At 37.9% G+C, this 27,907-nt stretch overlaps 1 protein-coding gene across 1 annotated transcript in view; it reads left to right on the top strand.

Moving 5' to 3' along the window:
• Positions 1-27,907, top strand: part of CUBN (cubilin) — a 305,495-nt gene that overhangs the window by 228,584 nt on the left and 49,004 nt on the right. Inside the window, exons 50-56 of the mRNA XM_055296673.2 lie at positions 415-621; positions 2,720-2,869; positions 4,855-4,976; positions 5,464-5,689; positions 7,171-7,358; positions 15,827-15,983; positions 17,786-17,935. Of these exons, the coding sequence (XP_055152648.2) occupies positions 415-621; positions 2,720-2,869; positions 4,855-4,976; positions 5,464-5,689; positions 7,171-7,358; positions 15,827-15,983; positions 17,786-17,935 (1,200 nt within the window). The remainder of the gene's footprint in view (positions 1-414; positions 622-2,719; positions 2,870-4,854; positions 4,977-5,463; positions 5,690-7,170; positions 7,359-15,826; positions 15,984-17,785; positions 17,936-27,907) is intronic.

Genomic DNA, 27,907 nt, shown 5'->3' with positions numbered 1-27,907 from the left:
GCAAGTCAATGTCCTATTATCTGTTTGATTTAAAATAATTTATTAGATCAAGTGGAGAATTGCTAATCAAGCCATTAGGACCTGCCACCATTATATTTATATATTCCTCTAAATTAAATATTCATGAACAGTAGGCCTCAATATTTGGACCTATTGATACAAAGCCAAACCCCCACCACTTAATCTACAGCAACAGGAAAATAGAGAAGTTGTTGATTTTTGCACATCTTTCCTTTATAAACTTGCAGAAACTTCCATAATTTGCATGCCTTTTACCCATAACCCTGACTGCATCTAGAAAAATAAATCAAAGCAGTAATGTTGATGTTTTAGTTACTGTTCCTGTATTGTTTATCTCTTCTGTTGTGGCCTGAATCTTACTACTGCTTTCTCTGTTGCCTTCTGTTTTGTTAGTGTGTGGTGGGTCTCTTCCAAATTCTCCTGAAGGAAACTTTACTTCTCCTGGCTATGATGGAGTCAGGAATTACTCAAGAAACCTGAACTGCGAATGGACTCTCAGCAATCCAAATCAGAGAAATTCATCCATTTCCATTCATTTTGAAGATTTTTACCTAGAAAGTCACCAAGACTGTCAATTTGATGTCCTGGAGTTTCGAGTGGGTGAGTTCTATCTAAGAACACATTCTCCCATTCATCTACAATATTCTTTGTATCTTTTTTGTTGTTGTCGCTGCTGCTGTTGTTGTTTTGAGACAACAAAAGAGCTCTCTCTCTTGCCCAGACTGGAGTGCACTCGTGTGATCATAACTCACTGCAGCCTCAACCTTCCAGGCTCAGGTGATCCCCTTGCCTCAGTCTCCCAAGTGGCTTGGACTACAGGTGTACATCACCACTTACAACTATTTTTTAAAATTTTTTGTAGAGATAGGGTCTCCCTATGTTGTCCAGGCTGGTCTCAAACTCCTGGCCTCAAGTGATCCTCCCTCCTTGGCCTCCCAAAGTGCTTGGGTTACAGGCATGAGCCACAACGCCTGGCCTACAATATTCTTCTTATGCTTGGAGACCCCTAACAATGAAGGGAGTCAAATGGCTCTAACATAGGTACACACAATCCCAAAGAACTCTGTTCAAAGCCATAATTCTGTGTGTGCCCAGCTGAGGAAAACGAACCCCAGGAACAGTGAGTGAGGCGGATCACTGTACAACTAGACCCTGTGTTACAGTCACTTCGTTTCCTGGCATGTGACTTTTGCCAAAGGGAGAGTCCACTACTATCAACACTCCTTTCCAAGGAGACTGGGACTGCACATGCTCAGCATGTGTTGGCAGTTTCCTGAACTTCCAGGATTTATGAAAGGGCTGTGAAATTCTCCTGAGGCCTTAGGAGTTAAAAGAAGTTTTGCAATATACCAGATGGAGAAACACATGGAAGCTATTTGGGGAAATAACCCCAAAGCAGTCATTTGTCTTGGTTTTCGTGATGGAAAAGGATTGCAGTGTACTCAATAAACCATAATTCTCTTAAGAATTTTTAAAACTCTGTATTCAAAGAGGATGAATCAATTTTCTTTTGTTCCTATAGTCAAGGTGTAGGTTATTCATTAGGTTTTTCCATGATTATGCTGACACTTTTTTCTCAGTAAATAAACAAGTAGATAGAGGAAGACAATAATATTGTAAATAGTATGTAATCATCCATACTGTCAAAGTTTTGCTGAGTTCTGTGTAATCCCAAAATTTAAAGAAAAGGAGGCTGAAAGCAGCAGAAGCTCATCAGTTAGTTGGTGGAGAAGTCCTTGGGAAACTGAGAGGTCAATGTTAGTTACCTTTGAGAACGTGAATGACAGAATTTTCAAGAAGGAGAATTTGATAGAGCCTGTGCCCATGGACCAAGGGCCTCAGCCAGAGAGTCCTCCAACCTCTCTGAGGCTGAAGAGTCTAAAAAGGCTTATGAGGGAAAGGGAAGTTGTGGTTTGAGAATGTTCTCCATGGAATTCTGATAAACCCTCACCCCCTCTACCTGGTTCAGGTTCAAAACTATGGGCTCGTAATATTAAGCAGAACAGCTATATCTCAAATTTCAGTCAGCTAAATGCTGTTTTCTCTTTATTTGCTCAGGTTTAGATGCAGTTAAAATACTATATCATTGATTTAGAAGACCAGTGATGTTTATCTGACAGAATAAAAAGAAAGCAGATAAATGAGAGCTCTGTTGGTGCTCTGTACATGTTCATCAAACTCTTGCAAAGTAATCTTCATAAAAAATATTAGGCTCAGATCTCACAGCTCTTGGCCTGAATGCCGAATATTGAGTCCATTTTAGTTGATTTAATATAGTAAAGAAATCTTTCAAATTTTAGGCAATGATCACTTTATCTTGAGGATATATTTTATCACTGTTGGTATTATATTTCTTACACCCTACAAAAGGTGTATCCAAAAGTACTATTTTAATTCATTGTATCTCTGTTTAGATATGCTGAAATAACTATGAAAACACAAATTGGAACAAAATGGTGTCCACCATAGAGAGAGGTTCATTTCAAAATTGCTTTGATTTTTTGTGTTTGTTTTACCTTCTTGGAGGGACTTTCTTTTGCAGTTGACAGAGACAGAGAAACATTGTGCAATGTGTGCTACTAAATCAGAATTTAAATGTGTGTCGGTGAATATCTTGAAATTTGTTCTTACCAAATTCATTGAATGTATTTCTCAAAAGCTATATCAATAATGGCACTTGGTATATTATTTTGTTCAGGTGATGCTGATGGGCCCCTGATGTGGAGACTTTGTGGTCCTTCAAAGCCTACATTGCCATTGGTTATACCTTATTCTCAGGTATGGATTCACTTTGTCACCAATGAACATGTAGAACACATTGGATTCCATGCAAAGTATTCCTTTACAGGTAAGAATTATAATTAAGATCTTGATAAAATTACTTATAAAGATTAATGATTTTTGTCCATAAAGATTTCTTATATGTTTTGTTAGACTTATTTCTACATAGCTATTAGTTTTCTTAATATTATCGATGAGATTTTCTAAATTACATTTTTTAATTGGTTGTGACTGATATCTAGAAACTTTATAATTTGCATACATGTATCTTTAGTCCAAAGATCTGGCTATCCTCTTATTAGTTTTAATATGTTGTCTATAGATTCTCTTTGATCTTTGTGTAAACAATCATGTCTTCTGCAAATATTAGTTCTTTTTGCTTTCAGCATAATACTTCATTTCATTTTCTTGCATCCTTTTGCTAGCTAGGGCCACCATCAGAATACTGAACAGAAGGAAGGATAGCATCTTGTTTCTGACCTGGATGTGACTATGACATTTTATTATTAAATATATTGGTTGCTCTTAAGTTTCCAATAAATATCTTTTGTTAAAGAAAGTCCCTTCCATCCTTAGTGTGAAAAAGCTTTTTTTAAATGTAAATGGGCATAAGATTTTATCAGATGATTTTCTGCATCCATTGAGATGATTTAACTTTTTCTCCTTTCATAAGTTAATGTGAGAAATTATATGAAAGATTTATTTCTCTTGGTAAATCATCCTTGCATTTCTGAGATAAATCCTATTTCGTCATGATGTGTGTTTTATACATATAATGGATACTATTTGCTAGTGTTTTGTGTTGGATTTGCATATGCGACATTCAGAGTTTGTGCTGGAAAACCCAGCCCTACTCCTGACTGCTTCCCTTGGCTATGGGAAGTTTTCTAGTCCCTTTTCATGAGCATGCCAGTTTGTTTAGATTCCCAACTTCATGTAAAAGTCTCAATTCCAGTCCTTCCTTCTGTGGAGACCCAGAGCCCTATCTTCTCCTCCTACCCGGTCACCAAAACCTCAGAGCCCAACCCTGGGACCCAAACCTGCATTCTTTACCTTCTCCTACTTCACTCTTTCAGTTTCACTCCTCTCACTTTGAGTACACTTACTGCTGCTGGATTTTGGAGAGCTGCTTTTCTTTCCATTGAGTTGGCTATGAATCAAAATATGTTTTAGTTATGGTTTTATCTAACATTCCTTTGTGTTATAACCAAACAGCTGGGTGAAGAAGGAGTGAAATTGATTATCTACTCACTCAACCATCTTGCCAGTTGATTTTCCTTCATCAGATTCAAAGAAAAGAGTCAGGTTTCAGTAAGCAGTATTATTTGTATTGAACATCAGACCATATTATGCTTCAGAAACGTATTTGTTTTTCAATTTTCAATTTTCTGTGCTAATACCGTATGGAATTTTGTTATTCCTAAACTTCTACCCAATTTTACTTTTCTTCTATTTAATTTCATTTATTTTATACATATATACACAAAATACACATATATAAAAACGTACAAAATATATATATACAAATATATACACACAAAATATATATATAAATATATATACAAAATATATATATACAAAAATATATATATACAAAATATATATATACAAATATATATATATGAAATATATATGTATATATATATATGGTTTTTTTTTGAGATGGAGTCTTGTTCTGTCACCCTGACTGGAGTGCAATGGCATGATCTCGGTTCACTACAGCCTCCACCTTCTGGTTCAAGCGATTCTCCTGCCTCAGCTTCCTGAATACCTGGGACTACAGGCAGATGCCACCACGCCCAGCTAATTTTTGTATTTTTAGTTGAGATGGGGTTTTACCATGTTGGCCAGGCTGGTCTTGAGCTCCTGACCTCAGGTGATTTGCCCACTTCAGCCTCCCAGAATGCTGGTATTACTGGCGTGAGCTACCATGCCTGGCCTTACTATGTTTTTAATCACAAAATCTGATGGCTATGATTACTACTTACTTTGGCATTATCGGTTCTTTTTTTTACTTCTGTTTTATTGAGAGGGTTATCAATCTCATTTCAGATTGTGGCGGAATACAGATAGGTGAGAGTGGAGTGATCACAAGCCCCAACTATCCAAATGCTTATGACAGCCTGACCCACTGCTCTTGGCTGTTGGAGGCCCCACAAGGGCACACCATCACTGTGAGTGCTAATGACTGGGTGAAATGCTTCTGAGACAATAGAACCACAATAGCCTGTCCTGCATGAAAATGGAGCTCTTTTAGTAAGCAAGTGATTAGAGAAGGCTTTGATTCTACAATGAGATCACTGTTTTTCCCTAACATTTTCTCACTAGAGCACATACAATGGCATTTATAATTAATGAAGAGTGAAATCTCTTTTTTAAGCACAGGGAAAGATATACATAGAAGATAATTCTACATCTTAGAGAGAAGTGTATTCATTTTCTTAATATGAGTTGCCATCCCAAACTAGGGAAATGTCTTTTCTCAAAATTTCCAAGAGAACCTTCAATAAGGAAAAAAAGTAGAGGGGAAAGGAGAATTAAATAAGAGACAAAAATATAAAATTATGAAAATTAAAACAAAGTTAAAGGATTTGTAAGGGCCTTATCTACGTAAAGGTTGATAAAAGCTCACTGACAACCATTTTCTTTTTTCTCCTGCAGCTCACATTTAGTGACTTTGATATTGAACCCCATACAACTTGTGCTTGGGACTCCGTCACTGTCAGGAATGGTGGGTCCCCTGAATCACCCATTATAGGACAATACTGTGGAAATTCAAACCCCAGGACAATACAGTCAGGTTCCAATCAGCTGGTCGTGACTTTTAACTCAGACCATTCATTGCAAGGTGGTGGATTTTATGCTACGTGGAACACACAAACTTTAGGTAAAAGAAATGTTTGCTGCATTTGATTTTCTTTTTAGTGATGTATATTATGATCTCATAATATGTACATTTTGTACCTACTTTACATCAGGCTTAATTCTAAATATTTGCACATGTCATCTCATGTAGCAACCCTGGTGGAATAACACAATATCAATACCTGGCATCTCTATTTTGCATGGGCAGAGACTGAGGAAGCATGGGTTGATCATTTGCCCAGATACATAGCTGATAATTCGTAGAGTCGGGATTTGAATAAAGGCAATTGAGTCCAGAAACTTTGATCTCAACACTTCATGATGCTGCCTTCATTGGCAAAAGCGTATGGCACAACCTGGGAATCTCAAGTAATAGAAACATGAGTTGGAATCCCAAGTGCTTAAAAATATCTGGAGCCTAAAAGCAGAATGCTGAGTGGTGAGCTGGGGGCAGGAAAATAAGTCCACAACATAAAGAGCCTTGGTTTATATGTTATCCCTTGAACAATGGGAAACTATTGAAGAGTTTTGAAAAGGAAGATGACAAGAGGAGATTTGTAATTTAGAACAAATGCTGTAGTGAATGGGTCCTGAGTCAAAATATGACAGATTTCATTTTAAAAGAATAGTTTTTGTGCATAGAAAGTATAAACATTGTGAAAATTCTCAGAAAATATAAGGACTTGTATCAGATACTTTATTAGGGATTTCTGTAAATCTTGTATATCACACAAGACAATTCTTTCTGGTAGAGTCACAGTTATTATGAAGCTCTTTGTTGACTGAGTCAGACTTCCCCTGGTTAACAACCACTGGCTGTTGTTGAAGTCCGAAGGGAGTTTTAGGTGAATCCCTGATTTCCAGGGGTTTCACAGCAAAAGATTCAGAGAATGCCTCTTTAACTTCATTTTATTTTGAGTTCATATTTTTCTTTGCCGTCTCTTAAGTACATGTTTTAAAAGTATGAAAATTCTAGATTTTTCTTCCTTTGAATCTGTGTAATTTATTTTGATCCATCAGTCAGTTTCAATATGAATGAGCCAGATAGCTTAATAAAAGAATTTTCCCCAACTCAAAATCACTTTCTCTAGTCCAGTTAGAGTAACGTTGCAAATGGAGTGTAGAGTAATATTCTTATGTGCGAATGGTAATAACATACAGAACTTAGCATTGCCAGGTTACATACACTACATAGGCTCAAATAAAAATACAGCTCTTGTTTGAAGACAGGATGGAAATCTATCCTCTTTATGGCAAGGATTAGTGTTCTCGATTGAATTCAATATCATTGTAACACAACTGTAACAGCTGAAATTTTCTCTCAATTTAACTCACCTTTCCATTTATGGAGAGAGCTTGCTGTGCACCTGACTGGAAGATGATCGCTTGTAAAAAATGATGAATTGAAATCCCACATTTAGAAATGTTCCTTCTGTAGCAGTCTTGAGTTTCCACAATTACTTTCCTTGCAGATTGATGGCTTTTTACATGGCAATATTTCAGGTTGTGGTGGAATATTTCATTCCGATAATGGTACAATCAGATCCCCTCACTGGCCTCAGAATTTTCCCGAAAACAGCAGATGTTCCTGGACGGTCATTACTCACAAAAGTAAACACTTGGAGATCAGCTTTGACAACAACTTCCTAATCCCCAGCGGTGATGGACAATGTCAGAATAGCTTCGTGAAGGTTAGTACACTTGTTCATTTAATTGGAGCCAAGTTGGTTTTGTGAACATTAGTGTTTAAGCTAGAAATGATTCATTGTCGCCCAAAGTAAGAAAATTTTGCTGCCTGGATTCCTTGGATGAAAAGTGAGAAAGTGAGAAACCTCGACTGTTAGCAGTTAGAATTTCTTTTCTTTCTTACTTTTCAATAGATCCTAAAGGGAAAAATGCCCTTTATAATGTAGGGCACAGCATGCCACAAAAGTTACGGAACGTTAAAGAAGCAGCTAATGCCAGCCTTCACCTTGGGCCTTAAGACCGCACAGTCTGAAAAAGCCATGAGAAACCCATGTAAAAATGATGGGAATGGGGCATCAGGACAGCAAGGCTCTTTCAAAATCTGAAGTTATAAATGCTGCTTGTGTGGCAGTGGCTTGTCACTTTCCACTGACTTGTGACTATGATGACTGTCTTAGAAATTCATTTCATCTGTACCGTTTTACATCTTTCAAGTTATGTCTCTAAAAGGCTGTGCCTTTTACAGAAAGAGTGCCTTATTTCCACTGTGCCTTTCCAGTGGAAATAACACTGGTCATGTTAGCCCCTCCATTCATGTCTCTCATACCTACCACCTGCATGTTCTTCTCCGAGCTACTTAAACAATTGGCCTTTAAGTTATTCAACTGTAAAATGAAGAGCATGATTCCTTCTTTAGTAGGCCTGTTTTAAGCATTGGAGGTAATACGATGTAATAACATAGGTAGTGCTAAGTACTTGGAATTTAAAATCACTTGATGAGTCAAAGTGGCTTTTATTGTCAGTGTTATTACTTCCTATCAACTCTCAAATGTTGTTTTATATCTCATTGACCCATGCTTACTGTTTAAATGAAAATCTCATATGTGTATAACATAAGTATATAATAAAATACATTTAATACACACTTTTCTTAATGGCTTTTTCCATGAACTAAATGAACTCTCTTCTCATGAAATGAATCAATATCAAGTATTCAGACTTAAGTAAAACTTTCAAGTGCTCCAGTTGTAAAACTGGAATGTGGAAAATGGCCTAGGCTCATTCCTTCTCTGGATTGAATGTGGGTCCCTCTGACAACATCAGGCAAGCCCAACGCTGCTGGCGAGTGGGATGGATTAGGAGCCCTGCCAAAAATAATTGGCCGTGGGAAGCACTCATCTTCTCCTAATGGGCCTGAGATGCTTGTTTCTGCCAAGAAATGCTGTGTGGGTGGACGGAACCAGTAAAGAGACCCAGCTTCAGCAAGCAGCGCCTGCAGGAAGCCACTTAACACCTGTAAAGCTGAGATTCTCTTTACCCACCCAGAGACACCAGGGTAGGTGGGAACGGAAAAATGGGTCCCAGTCACAGAAAGGGGCCCAGTCTGGGAAGCCTCTTTGTCCCCACAGGCTAGACATGCTCCTCTTCCACCCAGAGACATTGAGATACCCAGGGGGCATTGGTAGGAGAAAATTATTATACCCTTTGCCTCCAGCTGAGAAACACACAGAGCCCCTCAGGTAGCACCAGCAAGAACTAGTAAGAGCCCTAGTAGCACTATGTAAACCAAGCAGACCAAAATTCCACCACACAGATTCTGAATATGGAAGAGCAACTGGAACTGTAGCCCACAAAATGTGCAAGGCCACGTGGTAAACATAAACAGGGTGACAGCCTGCTAAAATAAAAGATTTGAATAGGACCCAAAGTTTCCTAACATAATAAATAACATGTCCTGGGTACAATCAGAAAGAACACGTCGTATCAGGACTCAAGAACATCACAACTTGAAGGAGAAAAGAATCAAGTGATGTCAACAGTGAGATAAATCAGATGTTGAAATATATGACAAGGATGTTGAAGTAGCTTCCATAAACATGCTTCAACAATCACTGACGAGTTCTCTTGAGACAAGTAGAAAATATCAGCAAAGAAATAGTGGTTACAATAAAGAACTAAATAGAAATTATAGAACTGAAAAATACAATAACATAAAGAAAGAACATGCTGAATAGGCTCAATAGTAGCATGGAGATGACAGAGAATAGAATCGGTGAACTTGAGGGTAGAACAATAGAATTCACCCAATCTGCACAATGAAGAGAAAATAGACTGAAAAAACAAACAAACTAGATCAACACAGACTTAGGGACTCATGGACAATAACAAAAGATTCAGCATTCTCTCAAACGGAGAGGAGAGAGTGCAGCTGAAAGAACAGTCAAAGAACTAGTGGCTGTAAACTTTCCCAAATTTGGCAAAAGAAACACACCTATAGGTTCAAGAATCTGAGTGAACCTAAACCAAGATAAACACAAAGAAATGTAAGTTCAGACATATCTTAATTAAACTTCCGAACACTGAAGGCAAACAAAAAGTCTTGAAAGCAGTCGGAGAGAATTGGGACATTACCTAGAGAGGAAGTCCAGTTAGAATAAAAGCAGATTTCTCATTTGAAACCATGGAGGCCCTAATGAATTGACACTATATTCTTCAAGTGCTGAAACAAAGGAATTGTCAACCATACATTTTATATCTGGAAAACTGTCTTTCAGGAGTAAAGAGGCAATAAAAACTTCTCATATGAAGGAAAACTAAACAAAACTATCACTAGAAGACCTACCATTAAAGATGGTCAAACAGAAGTTCTTCAAACAAAAATGAAATTATTAAAGAATCTTGGAGCATGAGAAAAGAAAAAGGAATGTGGAAAAAGCAAAAATATGTGTACATACAATAGAATATCCTTTTCCTCATAAAGCTTGTGAATCATATTTAATAAAACAAGAAATGATAATGCCCTCTGATACTCAGCATAATGATATGGAAAAGTTGAAAGGGGACCTAAATGAAAATCACATTTCTGCAAGTGGTCAGATGTGGATGCTGGTAGACTACCATAATCACATAGGCATATTGTCACACCCAGAACAACCACTACTAAAACTGTGTGAAGAAATGTACAGAAAAACGCTAATATCAATCAAAATGGAATCCCCAAGAAGTCAAGAAAAGAGAAATAGAAGACCAAAAAGCAGATAAAGTAAATAGAAAACATATAATAAAATGTAGACACATAACTGATGTATATCAGTATAATTGTAAATAGTTAGACCAATCACAATACAGGTTATCAAGCCAAAACATGACCTAAGTGATAATAAACTGATTTCAAATTCAACCACAAAGGTACATGAAAAGTAAAAGGATGGGAAAGGATGCCATGCAAAGTTTAACCAAAAAAAGCAGGAGTGGATATATTTATATGTGATGAAGTAGACTTTAGAGTACAGAAAATCACAACAGAAAAGAGGAATCTTACGTAATATATCAATCCACCAGGAAGACATAGTGATCCTAAATGTATATGCACCAAACAACTGAGGCACAAAATACATAAAGCAATAACCAATAGAGCTAAGAAAAGAAGTAGAAAAATCTTCAATTATAGCTGAGGACTTCAACACTCTCCTCTCAGTAACTGATAGAACAACTAGACAGATAATTGCCAAGGATATAGAAGAACTCTACAAAACCATCAGTCAATAGGATCTGATATATATATATATATATATGTGTGTGTGTATATATATAAATATATGTGTATATATACATATAAATATATATGTGTGTGTGTATATATATAAATATATATGTAAAATACACCACACAGCAACATCAAAATACACACTTTTTAAGGAACTCTTATAACATTCCAAGGTAGATCATATCCTGAGACATCAAAAAACCTCAACCAAGTCAAGGAATTGAAATACAGAGTGTGTTCTTTGACTATATTAAAACTGAACTAAAAAACAAAGCAGAAAGAATATCTTATTAAGCACTGAGCTGAGCTGGAGAGAACTGAGCTGCCAAGTGTTGGAGCAGCTAATTAAAACAACAGGCCACAATGTGAGTAACAGTCCTGTCTTTCATCATTTTCTGCTGTGGTGTAAGAAGCCAAACAGGAGAAAGCTCTGTCTCCCACAGTCGTCCATTCTTTCCCATGGGAAGTGCCTGGTAAAGATCAGATGGATCAGTGTAGATGTAGAAATGGTCTCATTGCCAAGTAAGCCCCAAACAAATATGTGCAGTATCTGGGTGCTAAAAATAATGAAATGCTGGCGTAGACCTAAATGAAAGAGACAATCATATTTATGAATTGGAAGACTCAACGTAGTAAAGATGTCCCTTCTCCCCAAAATGATGGATAGGTTTAATACAATTCCTATCAAAATTTCTCCGAAGTCTTTTGTAGGCATAGGCAACTTTTTCCACAACTTATATGAAGGCACAGACCCTTCAATGGCTAAAAGAATCTTGGAAAAGAAGAATAAAATGGGAGGAAGAATTCTACCTTACTATTTACCTAGGCTTACTTATCTTAGTTACAGTAATCAAGACAATGTGGTATTGGTTGAAAACCCAGATGAAAACGGAGAACCTAGAAATACACTCACACAAACATCCTCAATTGATTTTTGACAGAGGTGCAAAAACATTCCAATGTAGGAAGAATGGTTTTTTCAACAAGTGGTACTAGAACAATTGAACATCCACAGGCAAAAAATATGAATCTCAACCTAAATCTCACATTTTGTAGAAAACCTCACTCAAAATAGATGATAGACTGAAAAGTAAAATATAAAACTTCTAGAGAAAAAAAATAGCAGATGTCTTCAGGACCTGGAGATAGGCAAAGAGGTCTTAAATGAAACAGCAAAAGAATGATTCATAAGAGAAAAGAAAATGATAAATTTTACCTCATTTAAATTAAAAATCTTGTGCCATGTGAAATATTTTCGTGCAGTCTGTAGCCAGTCTGTTCACTTTCTTCACATAGGCAATGTACTACTATGTAAAATATATAAAGAACTCTCAAACTCAGGAGTAAAATACAAACAATTCTATTAGAATATGGGCAAAAGACATGGACAGATATTCCACCAAAGATACTATACAGATGATAAATACCAGAAAAGATGTTGCAACATCATTAACTTCTGGAGAAGTGTGAATTAAAACCACAGTGAGCTATCACTACACACCTATTAAAAGACCAATATTTACCAATTGCATAATATTTACCCATTGCACTCTGGGCATTTATCCGAGAGAAATGAAAACTATGTTTACACAAAAAACTTGTTTAAGAATCTATATAAATAGCACCTTTATTTGTAATAGTTGAAACCAGCACTAAGGCCTTTCAACAGGTGAATGGTTAAACAAATTGTGGTACTTGCTTACCGTGGAATGTAACTCCTGAATAATAACAAACTATTCATAGATTAACAATCTGGACAAGTCACTGAGGGATTATGCCAAGTGAAAAAAGGCAATCTCCAGAGGTTACATACTCTGCTGTTCCATTTATATAATATTTTGAAATGATGGTGTTTTAGAAATGGAAAACAGAGAGCCAGAGGTTAGAGAGAAGGCAATGTAGGAGTAAACTGTGTGTGGTTATAAATAACAAGAGCAACTTAGGGATTCCTGTGGTATTGGAATTTCAGTATCTTGAATGCAATTGTGTACAACTTGTATATAACTTAATACACACACACACACACACACACACACACACACATGAGTTCAAGTAAAACTAGGAAACTGAGTAAAATTGTTGAGTTATATCAGTGCCAGTAACCTGGTTGTGATAGTATACTATAGTTTTGCAAGATGTCAGTATTGAGGGAACTCAGAAATGTGTACAAGGAATTTCTCTGCATTATGTCTTACAAATGTATGTGAATCTGCAATTATTTCAGTAAACATTTGTTTAAAAAAATAGTTGAATGATAAAATATAACCTACAACCTGACTGAATTGTATAGAACTCTAAGAAAAATCAGAAAGTTTTTGACCTGATGACAATTAAGTAACATTTTGTAGGTTCAATATAGTTTTGATGAGTCCTCTGTCATATAGCCAATGAAATGAGTTCTTGATAGGCAAGGCAGAAATGAATATTGAATAACTCTTTACCATCGTCATTACCATTATCATCATTATTATTAAACTTATGTTCCTAGGCCAAAAAGTAGAGATGTCAGATCTATAATTAATGACTTCGGAAAAGTGTAAGCACTTAAGCATTCTTGGATTCCTTCATTAAAGAACTTGAGGCTCTTTATTAAATTTTAGCCCTTCTTACTTTGCCTGTTTAGTAATGTTTGTAAAAATATAGTATATGGCTCAGGCATGGTGGCTTATGCCTGTAATCCCAGCACTTTTGGAGGCCAAGGCAGGCAGATCACTTGAGTCCAGGAGTTTGAGACGAGCCTGGGCAACATGGTAAAACCCCATCTCTACAAAAAAATACAAAAAACTAGCCAGGCATGGTTGCACGCACCTGTAGTCCCAGCTACTTGGGAGGCTGAGGTGGGAAGATCACCTGAGTCCAGAAGGTCGAGGCTGCAGTGAGCTGTGATTGTGCTACTGTGCTCCAGCCTGAGTGAGAGTGAGACCCTGTCTCAAAAACATATACATATATACACATAATATATATATATATAATGTATATATGTACAGATTATTAATAAATTATGTTTATAGTTTTATGAAATGTGGATAAAAAACTGCCATATACTGTTTCCTTGGATAGATTATTAGGGGTAAATCTAATTAGAGGTCATTAAGTAAAATCGAGTATGTGCATTTTTTTCCTGACATATTTATTGATCTTAGGCATTTGGCAGAATATCTGCAGTTTTGTTCTCAGTAGGTCCAGCGCCAGGCACCTCCCTTATCTAATAAATGGCTAATATGATTTGTCTTCAGTAGGATGACTAACAGCTGGATACCCAGTGCTTAAAAATCAATTGAAACAATATGGCTTTAAAGAGCTGAGAATTATTAAACCAATGCTATGAATCAGTGCTATTTCACATCTCTTCCTATGGACTGATTTCCCAATAGAAATGTTTTTAATGACTTGATGTTTTATTGCTGTGGGTGAGGAATATCCTTGAAAAAAGATGTATTTGGAATGAGTAATTTTGTATCATTCCATGTGAATAAAATGTTGAATAGTCAAGTAAGATTAATACACATCCAATTACATCCTTGATTGAGATAATTCTCTGTTGGGAGAGAGGTCTTGTGCACTGTAGGATGCTTAGCAATAGTCCTGGCCCCTGCCCACTAGATACTACCCATCACACCAAGTGTGACAATAGAAAAATGCCTCCAAACCTTGCCAGAGGTCCCAAAATTGCTCCTAGTTGAGACCTCTGAACTAGGACGAGCTTCTGTGGTTAATATGTTTAATGTTTTTTTTTCCACCAAGTTATGTATATTCATTACCTAATATGCATACCTTCCTTGAGTGACTCAATATTGTAGATAACCATGATCTCTCACCTGAACTAGGGCAAAACCTACCTGACACTTTTCCGGCATCCTTTCTGACTCCTATTTTCCGAATTGTAATGTTTTCCAAAAACCAAGCTTCCTGGTGGCTCCTTGCTGTACTGAGGACAGTGGCCCGAGTCTCTAACGTGTCCTGCAGCCCCCTCTGCAGCCTTCCTCACCCCTTCCTCCTTGCTTTTCTCTCTGTTCTCTGAACTAGCCATGGCCCTTCCTGCCATCGGGATTCCCTCGGTGCAGGCTCACTTCCCCCAATTAGGTAAAGCCAACAATTATACATTCTCAACAGCCCCATCATAATGCCTTGTTTATAGCTGGAATTTTGCATGTGAATTTATGATTCTGTGATTAATGTCTCTGTTTTTCCCTGGACTGATAAGAATTGGTTCGATTTGGAATTTTGGTGCTCAGCATTTACTTCCCAGCAACTGTTTTTTGCATAAGTATATAAATTCAGTCATTCGAGGTGGCCAGACCAATTAAGTGACAGCCCAGGTCTACTTGGGAGTTGACAATCAAATCTTTGGTGAATACCCCACACTGACTGGATGTCAGCTTTTCGTCAAAATGGACCTTACAATTCCACACAGCCAAGAAGTGTTCTGATTTATTCCAGTTCATGCTGATTATACGTATACTTGGAATTCATGCCCACTTTCTTCATGCACCACGATGTGCCTCTTGCTTGCTGGTGTTGTCCAGCTGCGACCACAATTTGCTATCTTCCCAGGAGCAGGGCTGTGTTCCACCTGGCTGCTCCATCTCCCTCAGCACCCGGGAAGCTCGACTAGGTCAGGGCAACTAAAAGTTAAGAGGAAACCGAACAGTGATCCAGGAAGCTGGATTTTTAAAAAAAAATCACCGCCCAGCTATGCAAAAAGGAATGCCATCTCCTTAGAGAAGTCAAGAACGGGACGTGCTATTTTAAAAGCAGCTTTAAAAAAATTATTCTCAAAAGAAAATACTACAGATTTGTCCGTGTTTTGTTTACTCTTATGCTTAGTTCTGTATACATGTGAGTGCCATTATTTTGAAACCTATGTGCATTAAAATATTGATGGGAAACCCTTGAGCATTAAAGTTCTGTGTATGTCCCTGCTAGGTATGGGCAGGAACTGAGGAGGTCGACAAAGCTCTGCTAGCCACCGGCTGTGGGAACGTGGCTCCGGGTCCCGTTGTCACACCAAGTAACACATTCACTGCCGTCTTCCAGTCTCAGGAGGCACCAGCTCAGGGCTTCTCCGCGTCCTTTGTTAGCCGTAAGTAGCCCTAAGAACCAAACCCAGAGGTCTTTGAGGGAGTGTGGTTGTCACAGGCAGGCAGGAGTGGCTAAACCTGGGGGTATAGGGGAGGATGAGTCACCTAATCCCGAGAAGACACCTTTCTTCCAAATAGCAGTGAGAACAGAACTTAATTGAGAAGTGATATAAAAGCCATGAGGGGCACTAGCCAACGTCTAGAAATAAGCCTGGCACCCAGAGTGGGCTGATATTGGGCAGAAGTGCAGGTGGCTATTTAGCAAACAACCAGTGTGGCTGGCCCGTGGCACCTTGACCACAAAATCCTGTGGGGGGGCTTGAAACACATGCAGATTCCTGAGCCTCACTCCAGGTCTGTCTGAATTCAGAATTTCCATGAGCGAGGTCTTTCATGTTTTTTTTTTTTTTTTTTTTTTTTTTTTGAGACGAAGTCTCACTCTGTCGCCAGGCTGGAGTGCAGTGGTGCCATCTCCGCTCACTGCAACCTCCACCTCCCAGGTTCACGCCATTCTCCTGCAACCTCCACCTCCTGGGTTCAAGCTATTCTCCTGCCTTAGCCTGCCAAGTAGCTGGGACTACAGGCGTGTACCACCATGCACAGCTAATTTTTTTTTTTTTTTTTTTTTTGTATTTTTAGTAGAGACAGGGTTTCACCATGTTGGCCCGGATGTTCTGGATCTCTTGACCTTGTGAACCACCTGCCTCGGCCTCCCAAAGTGCTGGCATAAGCCACCGTGCCCGGCCGGTCTTGCATGTTTTAACTGTCATCCAGAGGGTTCTCATGCTCAGTCAACTTTGGGATCAACTTTGGGAGCCAGTTTCTTTGGGAATGTTCAAAATTAGGAAGGATGGATCTCCTTTTCTAGCTACTGTACACTATTAGATTCGTGGGAAATGTAGCAGTTTTAAAGTCAGAGAAGCAATGGTGTGTTCCTGTTGGCTGAGTTAAATCAAGTGTAGCCACTCATGGCAAACCACTGTTTAGGGAAAAGTTTGAGGAAAGGAATTAGAGGAAGTAATACAATAGACGGGTTTTTCAGACTGAATCAGAGCGTGCTGGAAAGGAAGTACTGAAAGACAACCCCAGACCAAATCTTAGGTCTGCAGGTGGTCCACTGTGTGAGTGTACACGTGTGTACTTGTGTGTGTGTTAATGTCAATTTAAAAGGGTAGAGATATTTTCATGCTTGATAGATCAGAGAGTGAAGTGGATTAACTAGTCAATGGTTATATGAAAACAAATCATTTTAGTGGTGAAAATCTATTTCTTTTTGTTTCGAAAACCAGGGATGCATGAAAGAATTTGGTAAGAGGTGGGATTAATAAATCCAGCTAGTTTTAAAAAGCAACCATTGTTTTGGCTAGATTACAATGGTAATGAAAATAGCAGTTTTCTAATAATAAGACATTTTAAAAACATTAATTGTGTAAAGTACTAATCAAGTGCAAATCATTTTTTATCCATTTTATTTCTTTATCTACGTGAACCATATTTGATCTTTGCTCATTTATCCTTTCTTAATATCTTAACATTAAGGGATTTGCAGTAGATTTGTGGTAATATTTTGAGTACTCAGTGCATAAAACTCTGCAGCATTTTCTAAAAATATATAATGTTCTTATTATGCACATATGTGTGTTTTTAAATCAGAGGTTTATTCTCTTCGTTCTTGCTTCTTCCATTTGGAATATCTCAAGGAACTATGTCTATAGATAATTTAGGAAAATGCCTCTTTCCTTCACTGACAAAATAGATACATGAGAAAAAAATGGTCTGATGATGACTTTTTGTTCTCACATAGGATGTGGAAGTAATTTCACTGGCCCTTCAGGTTACATCATTTCTCCAAATTACCCAAAACAATATGACAACAACATGAATTGTACCTATGTCATAGAGGCTAATCCTCTGTCAGTGGTCCTCTTGACTTTTATGTCCTTCCACTTAGAAGGTAAGTTTATTCTTTTAAAAAAATTGTTTAATTAACAAACAAAAATTGTATTTTTATGGTGTACAACATGTTTTGACATATGTACATGTTGTGGAGTGGCTAAATCCAGTTAAGTAACATGTCCACTCACTCACATACTTACCACTTTTTGTGGGGAGAGCATTTAAAATCTCTCTTAGCAATTTTTAAGTATTCTGCAAGTAATCAAGTATTTCAGGTATTCAACCTTGTTATTAGCTATTGGCACCATGTCGTACAGTAGATCTCCCGAACTTATTCCTCTTAGCTGAAATTTTGTATCCTGTGACCAGCATATCCTAAATCTCCACTCCCACATACCCTACCAGCCTCTAGTAACCAACATTCTACTCTCTGCTTCTATGAGTTCGACATTTTTAGATTCCACATGCTAGTGAGATCATGCAGTATTTGCCTTTCTGTGTGTAGCTTATTTCACTTAGCATAATGTCCTCCAGGTTCATCCATGTTGTCACAAATGACAAGATTTTATTCTTCTTTAAGGCCAAAGAGTATTCCATTGTGTATATCTACCACATTTTCTTTATCCATTCATTCACTGATGGACACTCAGGTCTATTCCATGTCTTGGCCATTATGAATCATGCTGCAATGAACACGACAGTACAGATAATCTCTTGGACACACTGATTTGATTTCCTTTGGATCTATGCCCAGAAGTGAACTTGCTGGATCATATGGCAGTTCTATTTTTAATGTTTTGGGAAACTGCCATGCATTTTTCCATAATGGCTGCACTAATTTACATTCCCATCAAGAGTGTACAAGGAAGAGTTCCCTTTTCTCCACATCCTTGCCAAAACTTACCTCTTCTCTTTTCATAATAGCCATGGAATATAAGTTTATTCTTAAGTAAACTCTAATTGATTCCTCAGAAATGAATGAGGAGTAAGTAGAGGCAGAAGTCTAAAACTCACCATTTAAAGAAAATACTGAAAATATGTTACAGAGTAGATTTAATGTAAACGTGATTAAAATTTCATCCAATTTTTAAAGAATACAAATATTATTCTATGTATTCCATCTAGAAGTAAAAAAAATAGTGAAAGAACTTTAACAACACAGGTATTGCATAAATTGCTTAAAGAAAATGAGTCTGAAACGTTTCATGTTAACATAGCTTTTAATTTATTCACTTGCAATTAAAGTTTATACACATACATGTGCACACACACACCCACATTCATGCCCACACAATTAACCAAACCAGTGAGAGAAACTGTCTTATTGAGTCAACATAGGTGTTCGACAAATATTGAATGAGTGAGTAAATTAATAAAATTAATATAGGCTGGGCGCAGTGGCTCACACCTGTAATCCCAGCACTTTGGGAGGCCGAGGTGGGCAGATCACCTGAGGTCAGGAGTTTGAGACCAGCCTGACCAACATGGAGAAACCCTGTCCCTACTAAAAATACAAAATTAGCCAGGTGTAGTGGCGCATGCCTGTAATCCCAGCTACTCGGGAGGCTGAGGCAGGAGAATCACTTGAACCCAGGAGGCAGAAGTTGCAGTGAGCTGACATCACGCCATTGCACTCCAGCCTGGCCAACAAGAGCGAAACTCTGTCTCAAAAAAAAAAAAAAAATTAATATATGTGCCCTGCTTTTAGTAAATATTACCATTGGGTGTTCTTTCTTCTGCTCCATCTTGGTCATCTTCATCTTCTCAGTCCTGACTCTTCAGTGCCTAAGTTCCTGGCCACAAGTGCCCTCTGTGTTCATTCTCCCACTCTAGGGAATGGGCCGTTGGCAGAGGGAACAGTAGAGATGCCGATTTGGGCTGGGCTATGTCTGACAATAGACACAACTTGGTGTTTAATGGAGGCTTTGACACAGTGGAAAGGAAATTCCTTCAAATAGATGGGTATTTTCAACCGCTCATAACCGTATTCATTTTCTTTTTACCTATCAACTTTCTATTTCTAAACCACAATTTATCTGCAGATTTGTCAAGCTACCTCAGTATATTCGAAATTTCTTACCCTTGGGTTAGTCTCTCATGGCAGTGAAAAGTTACACTCTGCAAAATGTTCTATAGCATTCAACATCTGGGAAATGTATGGTTTATAAAAATGACATGTCAGAACTCATAAATGGATAAATTTAACAAAGCTTGTCTCACTTAATCCTTTTTCCTATGACCTCACTGCCTTTTCATACATCTCTGCAGTTGTAATTTTTAGCACATGAGTTTGCTTAAAACAATGCCAAGTGTAAATCAATGTATGTCACTGTAAAAATGGAATATAAAGTGTCATCTTTTCAGCATTTGCTAGCAGAAAATCCCAGTACCATAAAAAGATGCCCATGATATATGAAGGCTTGAGGGAGGGTAAAATAGTTTGTATAAGATGATCCAATTTTCTTTTTAAAATAACATGTGTGGGAATAAAATCTATAAGGCTATTAACCAGTACATTAATAGTTGTCACCACTGTGTGATAGATTTATTCGAGATGCTTATTTTCTTCTTTATAGCTTTTGTGTTATTTTTATAATTAGGACAATTATTTTAATAGCAGGGGAACAACATGTGGCTTGAATATTGTGTTTGTGCTCATTAACTTAAATAAACAGTGCATCTCACAAGACCGTATCATTCAGACTAAGAAAGGAGACTCTAGTAATTGTACTACAAAGCCACAGAAAGCACTGCTGATACCAGTGGTATATGTATTATTAGAAGAGACCCTATTGTGACCTGAGACAGCTCCCTGAGCTCAGTTGATCAGGTGAGATGAAGGGGAGCAACCCTGGACTATCTCAGTATAGTACAGGGAAAGTGAGCACAGCATTTAGGATGGATCTTAATGCCAGGTCAGCCACTTACTGCTGTTCAAGTGACTTTGTGCAAATTACTTCACCTTTATGTCTGATACTTACTTATATAAATAGCACTTTGCTATGTGTGTGTGTGTGTGTGTGTCTAATATATATTTATGTATAATAGTAGTTCTGAAAGTCAGATAATGTTAGATTGATTTCTGCTTCCACTAATGGATTTGCCAATCCTCACTCAGTTGAAGACTGATTCTTTTCTAACATGATATCCTTACAACAATGCCATGTGACATTTCCGGTGTTTAAGTGTTCAGCATTTTCAAACTGCTGCCTGAGTAATTTCTGGCTATAGATTCATCGAATTATGATGATTCCCCAAAAGGGTGACATTAATCAAATTTATTTTATAATTAGGTTCTTGTCCTTAACCACATCAATGCTGACATTTATTGAATACCATCACCAAGCTAGAGATTCGCTAGCTACAGTAAAAGTAACCTTTCCCCAGCCCTTCTAAAGTGAGCCTGAGGGATTCATATGCAATGTATTGTGATGAAACTGAGAATTGCTCTCAAGGAAAGTCATAGCTTTATTGAAAGAGCCTTGGCCTTTCTAGCTGCTATAGGCCCTTGGAACTGTTTCTGAGAGACTCTGATCAAATGGCTAAGCATTTCTGAGCCCAGGATCCCAGCAGAGCCAGTGTTGACTTAGGTGGTGATGAAGGCTCTAGATCTGTCATCTTGGTGGACCATTAGCACAAAAGGTGGGATTGGCAAGGAACAGATATGGTATCCCAGGCTACAAAATACTGTGAGGAAACAGACTTGTCTCTATGTGGCGTCTGCTAAACATTGACAACTGCTTAGGGAAGGTTTTACTATGAAGGGAAAAATACAGATTGTTGAACCACACGCAACTCTTGGGTTACAAAGGCTCGGTGACCTACTTTCCGCTTACCACAAAGTAAGTTGCTCCAAGTTTAATGTTGTCCTAAATTTCTCTAACTTTCTCATTGCTTTTACATTTCCAATACTGGACATTCCATGAACTACAGACCATTGATGTTTGTCCTCATTTTGGAATCTGGTATTATTAAATAACTGCTTATTTTATTTTCCCAAATATTCAACAGTCCAAAATTTTGTGTTCTCGTTATTCATGTGGCCAACTAGATGCCCTCAATCTGCTAAAAAAAAAAAAAAAAAAAAAATTATAGATCCAGTTTTCTTACTTCATAGATAAAGCACTTCATGAGGCAAAATGAAGCAAGCCAGTGCCTTCTAAACCTTGATTATTCTTTCATTAAAATTGGATAGTAGGCCGGGCATGGTGGCTCACGTCTGTAATCCTAGCACTTTGGGAGGCTGAGGTGGGTGGATCACGAGGTCGGGGGTCGAGAACATCCTGGCTAACACGGTAAAACCTTGTCTCTACTGAACAAAATACAAAAAATTATCCGAGCATGGTGGTGGGCACCTGTAGTCCCAGCTACTCGGGAAGCTGAGGCAGGAGAATGGCGTGAACCTGGGAGGCGGAGCTTGCAGTGAGCCGAGATTGCGCCACTGCCCTCCTGCCTGGACAACAGAGCAAGACTCTGTCTCAAAATAAATAAGTAAATAAAATTAAAAAATAAAAAATTGGATAGTAACATTAATTCACCTTGGTGATAATGAGGAATTTAGAGATTCTCAATTTAAAAATTGTACATGCAGTAAACTGTAAACTCAGTGTTTCTCAGATCCAGTAATTCTTGACAAGCATTGGAGGGGGGAGCAGCACTTAGCTCATGAGATGGAAGCACCAAAGGGACAAATGCCTTTGCTCATTGTCCTCCAGAGATGGCTTCAAAGCCCCAACAGGAGTGGGCCCAGATTCACACCTAATATTTGCCTAAATTCTCTTTGATTAACTGAAGTCCCAGTTTATGGGTTATACCTAATACAAAGCTTAAAGAAAAAAAGTAAAAAAAAATAGTTTTAGATTTTTCTTTTTGGCTTTTTTTCCCCATCAAGAAGCACAATAAATGAGCTTTGTCAGTTTTCTTTATTTCCTCCTATTTAAATTTTTTAAAAACTGGTATTGCTCAACTACTGTTTGTTCTCTTTGCTTTCTCAGTTGTTTCTAAAGAACTCAGAATGTGGTCGCCTTCCACATTGCTTTAGAAAAACGTGGGCAGTGGTCCTTTTGAAATGTTTCCTACTGATATTTTATTCAACTGGCAGAGCACTGGAGCAGATGGTGTAGTTTCTGTGAAATCCCTTGTTTGCCTGTGTTACACCCCAATTTGCTTTAATTTGTTTGGCCTTCATGCGCAATGGAACTTAGCTGTATACTAGTACATGCTTCCCCCTCCTCTGAATCATGCCTCCATAGAGGAGACCAGTCTCCCAGCTACTCAGGGTAAAGTTAACAAGACAGATGATAGGTCTCAGTCACTGCTGCCTGGTAATTCATGTGCCTCTGCCTAGAACCCATTTCTTTCTTCCTTCCTTCCTTCCTTCCTTCCTTTCTTTTTCTCCCTTCCCTTCCCTTCCCTTCCCTTTCCTTCTTTTTCCTTCCCCCTTCCCTTCCCTTCCCTTTCCTTCTTTTTCCTTCCCCCTTCCCTTCCCTTCCCTTCCCTTCCCTTCCCTTCCCTTCCCTTCCCTTCCCTTCCCTTCCCTTCCCTTCCCTCCCCTCCCCTCCCCTCCCCTCCCCTTCCCTTCTCTTCCCTTCACAGAGGCTTGCTCTGTTGCCCAAGCTGGACTACAGTGGTGCAATCTCAGCTCACTGCAACCTCTGCTTCCCAGGTTCAAGCAATTCTTGTGGCTCAGCCTCCCAAGTAGCTGGGATTACAGGCACCAGACACCATGCCCAGCTAATTATTGTATTTTTAGTAGAGATGGGCTTTCACCTTGTTGGCCAGGCTGCTCTCAAACTCCTGACCTCAAGTGATCTGCCTGCCTCAGCCTCCCAAAGTGTTGGGATTACAGGTGTGAGCCACTGTGCCTGGCCCCTAGAACCCATTTCTATTTCCTGAAAATACTTGATCTTATAACTACAACATGGAAATATCCCAAACAAAGGGTTTTCCCTCATCTCTAGTCCTCTTTGGTGTCTCTGCCCACGCCCTCCCCCAACTTTGGAGAAAAATTGTGGTCCCACTCTAAATCCCACAAGTTTATTCTATTTGTGGAATTACTCATCCTTAGTTTTCCTTCAGTTCTCTCATAGTTCTTAGAACTATGATGAAGTTTGGAATTAGACGTTGCCCAGTAATAAATCCCAGAAAAATAGAACAAAAAATTAAATTTTACTGCATGGCATAGAGCCTTGCCCATTTCAAACGATGAATATGTTTTAAAGTTTTTAGAAAGGATGGAAAATAGTCATAAAAACAAATGATAGGGAACCATTTTACAGCTCACGGATTTCAGTAGTAAATGTCTATCAAGTCACTTGTTGAAGATAAAGAATTACTGAGCTCCCGGTCCCATGACGTGGACTCTAGTCCATGGAGAAAGTATTGTTCAATTTCAGGGTGCTTCTCTTCCTCACAAGTTCACATATGTCTGATCGAATGCTGCCTCTTGGTCATAAACTTTGATATCCATCTTGCTCCTTGAAGAAGTTTTTCCAAACCTCAACTAAGTTTCCTTCTCTCCCTGGAAGACAATCACCCTAATTATGAGAGTTTTGTGTATATTTTGATTATACATGCAATTGGCTCGTCCAATAATGATGAGAAAGTGTTTAATATAATTATTTTCTGATGCCTTTAGTCTGTCACCAAGCACCTTCTCACTGAAGAATCAGGCTGATATTCTTGATCTAATGCAGTGATGGGATATATAGAACTTTAGAATATGATATATGTGTTTAAAGTACTTAATGCCTAGTGACACACATATCCATTGTCTTGCATATTACTTTGTTCATGTTAATTTTTGATATTTTCTTAGACTTTAGCTAATTTTACCAGCTTCTAATACTATGTACATGTTTGATTTCTTTTGGACAGAATTTGAAAGGGCATAACATCCTACGTTAAAGAAATGACTACTAGAAAGAATACGAGAATGTTTTAATCCATGAAATAAGTTGCCAGATACTATAACTTTTACGTTTTACTGAATCAGGCTTTGAGAAGCAGACTGTCTTACATAATTGGTTTAGTTAGTTGATATTCTATTGCCATCTACAGAAAATCTAAAATCCCTTCTCAACTTCTTGTGCATTTCCCCAACAAACTTCCTTATTGTTCAATGTGGACATTTAATAAATTGTTAATGAGTTTTGATTATGTCTCGTACCACTGCCATTTCATGAATGAGCTTTCTGTATTTCAACTAGTTCCTTTAATCAACTATTTGTCAACATAATCAACTATGAGTGACACTTTACCTTATGTTTCACAACCTTTTCACTGTTTTCTAAGACAACTGCCACTGTGATCATCTATATCATTAGCCCACAACTTAACAACTAACTCTTTCATACTTAACACATGCATAGCAGCCTATTTGATCAAATGTGGGACCAAGATTTCAATCCAGCATCAGCAATTTTTCCCTACATTATGTGATGTTGGTTTTATAACTTGATATATTGTTGCTAAATAATTTCTAGAACTAATGCACAATTGTTTTATTCTCAAACTCATCTACTTTGAATTTTTTTAAATTCCAGTGGAGCTTTTGATGTCTTAAAGACAAATACTGAGGTTATAACTAAGGTACATAGTTTGGCAATATTCAAACCATGAATCTGAGTTTATTTCTTTTTTGTTGTCTTTTTCCAACATCGTATTGCTTCTAATTACATGAAAAGGCCATCGAAGTTCAGTCTTTCATGCTTTCAACTTGTAGATTTATGCCCAATTAGAAATATTTCTATTCCAGCGTTTTCAAAATAAGGGAATTCCTTGTGGTTAATTTAAAAATGTATATCTTGAATTGATACCTCAAGATTTCTGCAGGCTGAATAGAAACTTAGCGAAGGAGCTGAATGTATTCTTAAAACGATTTAAGAATGTGTGGTAACTCTTTAATGCATAGATATACTTTGTAAAAGTATTTGTCAAGATTCTTTGAGTGGCAAATTATCTTCAAAAGTTAGCTTAGATACAAAGTAGGGTTTATAAGAAGGATACTGGGTGATTTTATCTCATCAAAGGAAGGGCTTCTAGAACAAAGGAAACCAGGGACAAGAATCTGTCAGCATGCTCTCTCTTCCCCACTCTTTTTGCTGCTTTCTGCACAACAACTTCTTTTTCCCTTATGGCAGCCTTGCTTCCTTAATGTGTCAGGAAACATGGCTGCAGACATTTTTTAAGTTTAGTATCTTTGTCTGCTACCATTGACTCTTACTCAGTTGCAGTTTGAACACATCTGATTGGCCTGGATTGGGTCTGATGCCATGCCTTGCCATTGATTGACTGGAATTATCAATCAATCAATCAACTGTGGTCAGGATGGTGGGGTTGTATAAACAACAGCAACAATGACTCTAATCATAAAAATATCTACCATATCCATTAGGAGGTTTTATGGCACAATTAACAGGAAACTTGATTAATCTGGTTTAAACACAAAGGAGCAATTCATTGGTTTTTAATTCTGGAAGGTTTCAAAGTTGGGTGTGCCTCAAATCTCTCAATTCAGCCTTTTAATTATGTCATCAAATATTCAGCTGTTTCTGTTTTTACTTTGTGCTACTCCAGTGTGAGCCTCACCCTAAGGCTGGCTCCTCTCATTGCTGTACGGGTGCTGCTCTCACAGTGGGTACTCCTCACCCACATCAGAAAGAGAGATGGCTTCTATCCCGTGGTATGCTAGAGTTGGGTTGCACCATCTTGCAAGAGTCAATTTTGCTCATCTATTCCTATTCTGCACTTAATGACTTGTTGTTAATAGCTTGAAATTGGCTATTGTGGGAGTATCTATACGATGGAAATTGGCAAATGCCACAAATCTCTCAGAGAGTTGGTTGTTATATTTACCAGCATACTACTGCCTCTATTCCAACTTCCAAATGTCAAACAAGGGTGTTGAAATTCACCTTTATTGGATTGGATTAGGTCACACACCCACCTTTGAATCAAGGTCTATGGCCAGGGGACTTGAAATTATAAAGTAAGTGTGCATAATGATTTTGTCAGCATGCTCTTATAGGAAGAGTATTCTAACAGCAAACAGCAAACAGGATGTCTGATTTCAGAGTCCACTGTGCCACAGTATGTGCTTACATAAAATAATACAGTTTTGGTCATTCCCAATGGGGCATTTGTAAGTAAGTAAATTTTGTGTGTTGGGGTGATGTGGATCATTAGATATATGTTCAAGTTAGCATCGCCGTGAAATAAAAGTATTTTGTTCTTGTGGTTTGTAAATGAAAATGGGAAAATATTTCACATTGTTAATCATCAGAGCAATTAAAATTAAATATCACAATGAAGTTCCGTTTCACTTGCACTAGAATGGCTAAAATTAAAAAGACTGACAATGTCAAATGTTGGCATACCTGCAGAGCACTGGAAGTCCCACACACTCCTGGTGAGAATGTATACTGATGTAACTACTAGATATAATTTGGCAGTTTCTTAAAAAATTAAATACATACCTAATTTGGGGGCTAATAATTTCACTCCCATTTATATACCCAAAGGAACTGAAAGCATGTGCCCACTCAAAATCTCACGCATGAATGTTCATAGCAGCATTATCCATAAGAGCCAAAAGGTGGAAACAAACCAAATGTCTGTCATGGATGGACTCAAAAACATTACATTAAGTGAAAGAAGCCAGCCACAAAAGGTCACATACTGCATGATTTTATTCATGTGAAATGTCCGGAGTAGACAAATCCATAGAGGCGGAAAGTAGTTTAGTAATTGCGTAGGGTGGGAGACCATATACAGAAAGGATGAGAGTGAAGTGATTGTTAATGGGCATAACATTTTCCTATGGGCAATGAAAACACAGAATTGGGAAAAATGTCAGATGCCAAAAATGTTGTGGGAGAGTAAGTCGGCAGCACCAATGTAGGGATCATTTGATAACCTGAAAAATAATCTTACCTTAGTGCCAGTATCTAACTTCTAAAAACTTATTCTGATGAAATAATGAAAAACTTCCTCAAATATTTATGTACAGGAATGTTTGTTTCAACAATAT

This window comes from Symphalangus syndactylus, chromosome 10 (assembly GCF_028878055.3).
Source record: "Symphalangus syndactylus isolate Jambi chromosome 10, NHGRI_mSymSyn1-v2.1_pri, whole genome shotgun sequence".
Lineage (NCBI taxonomy): Eukaryota > Metazoa > Chordata > Mammalia > Primates > Hylobatidae > Symphalangus > Symphalangus syndactylus.
This window is presented reverse-complemented; position numbering and strand designations above follow the sequence as displayed.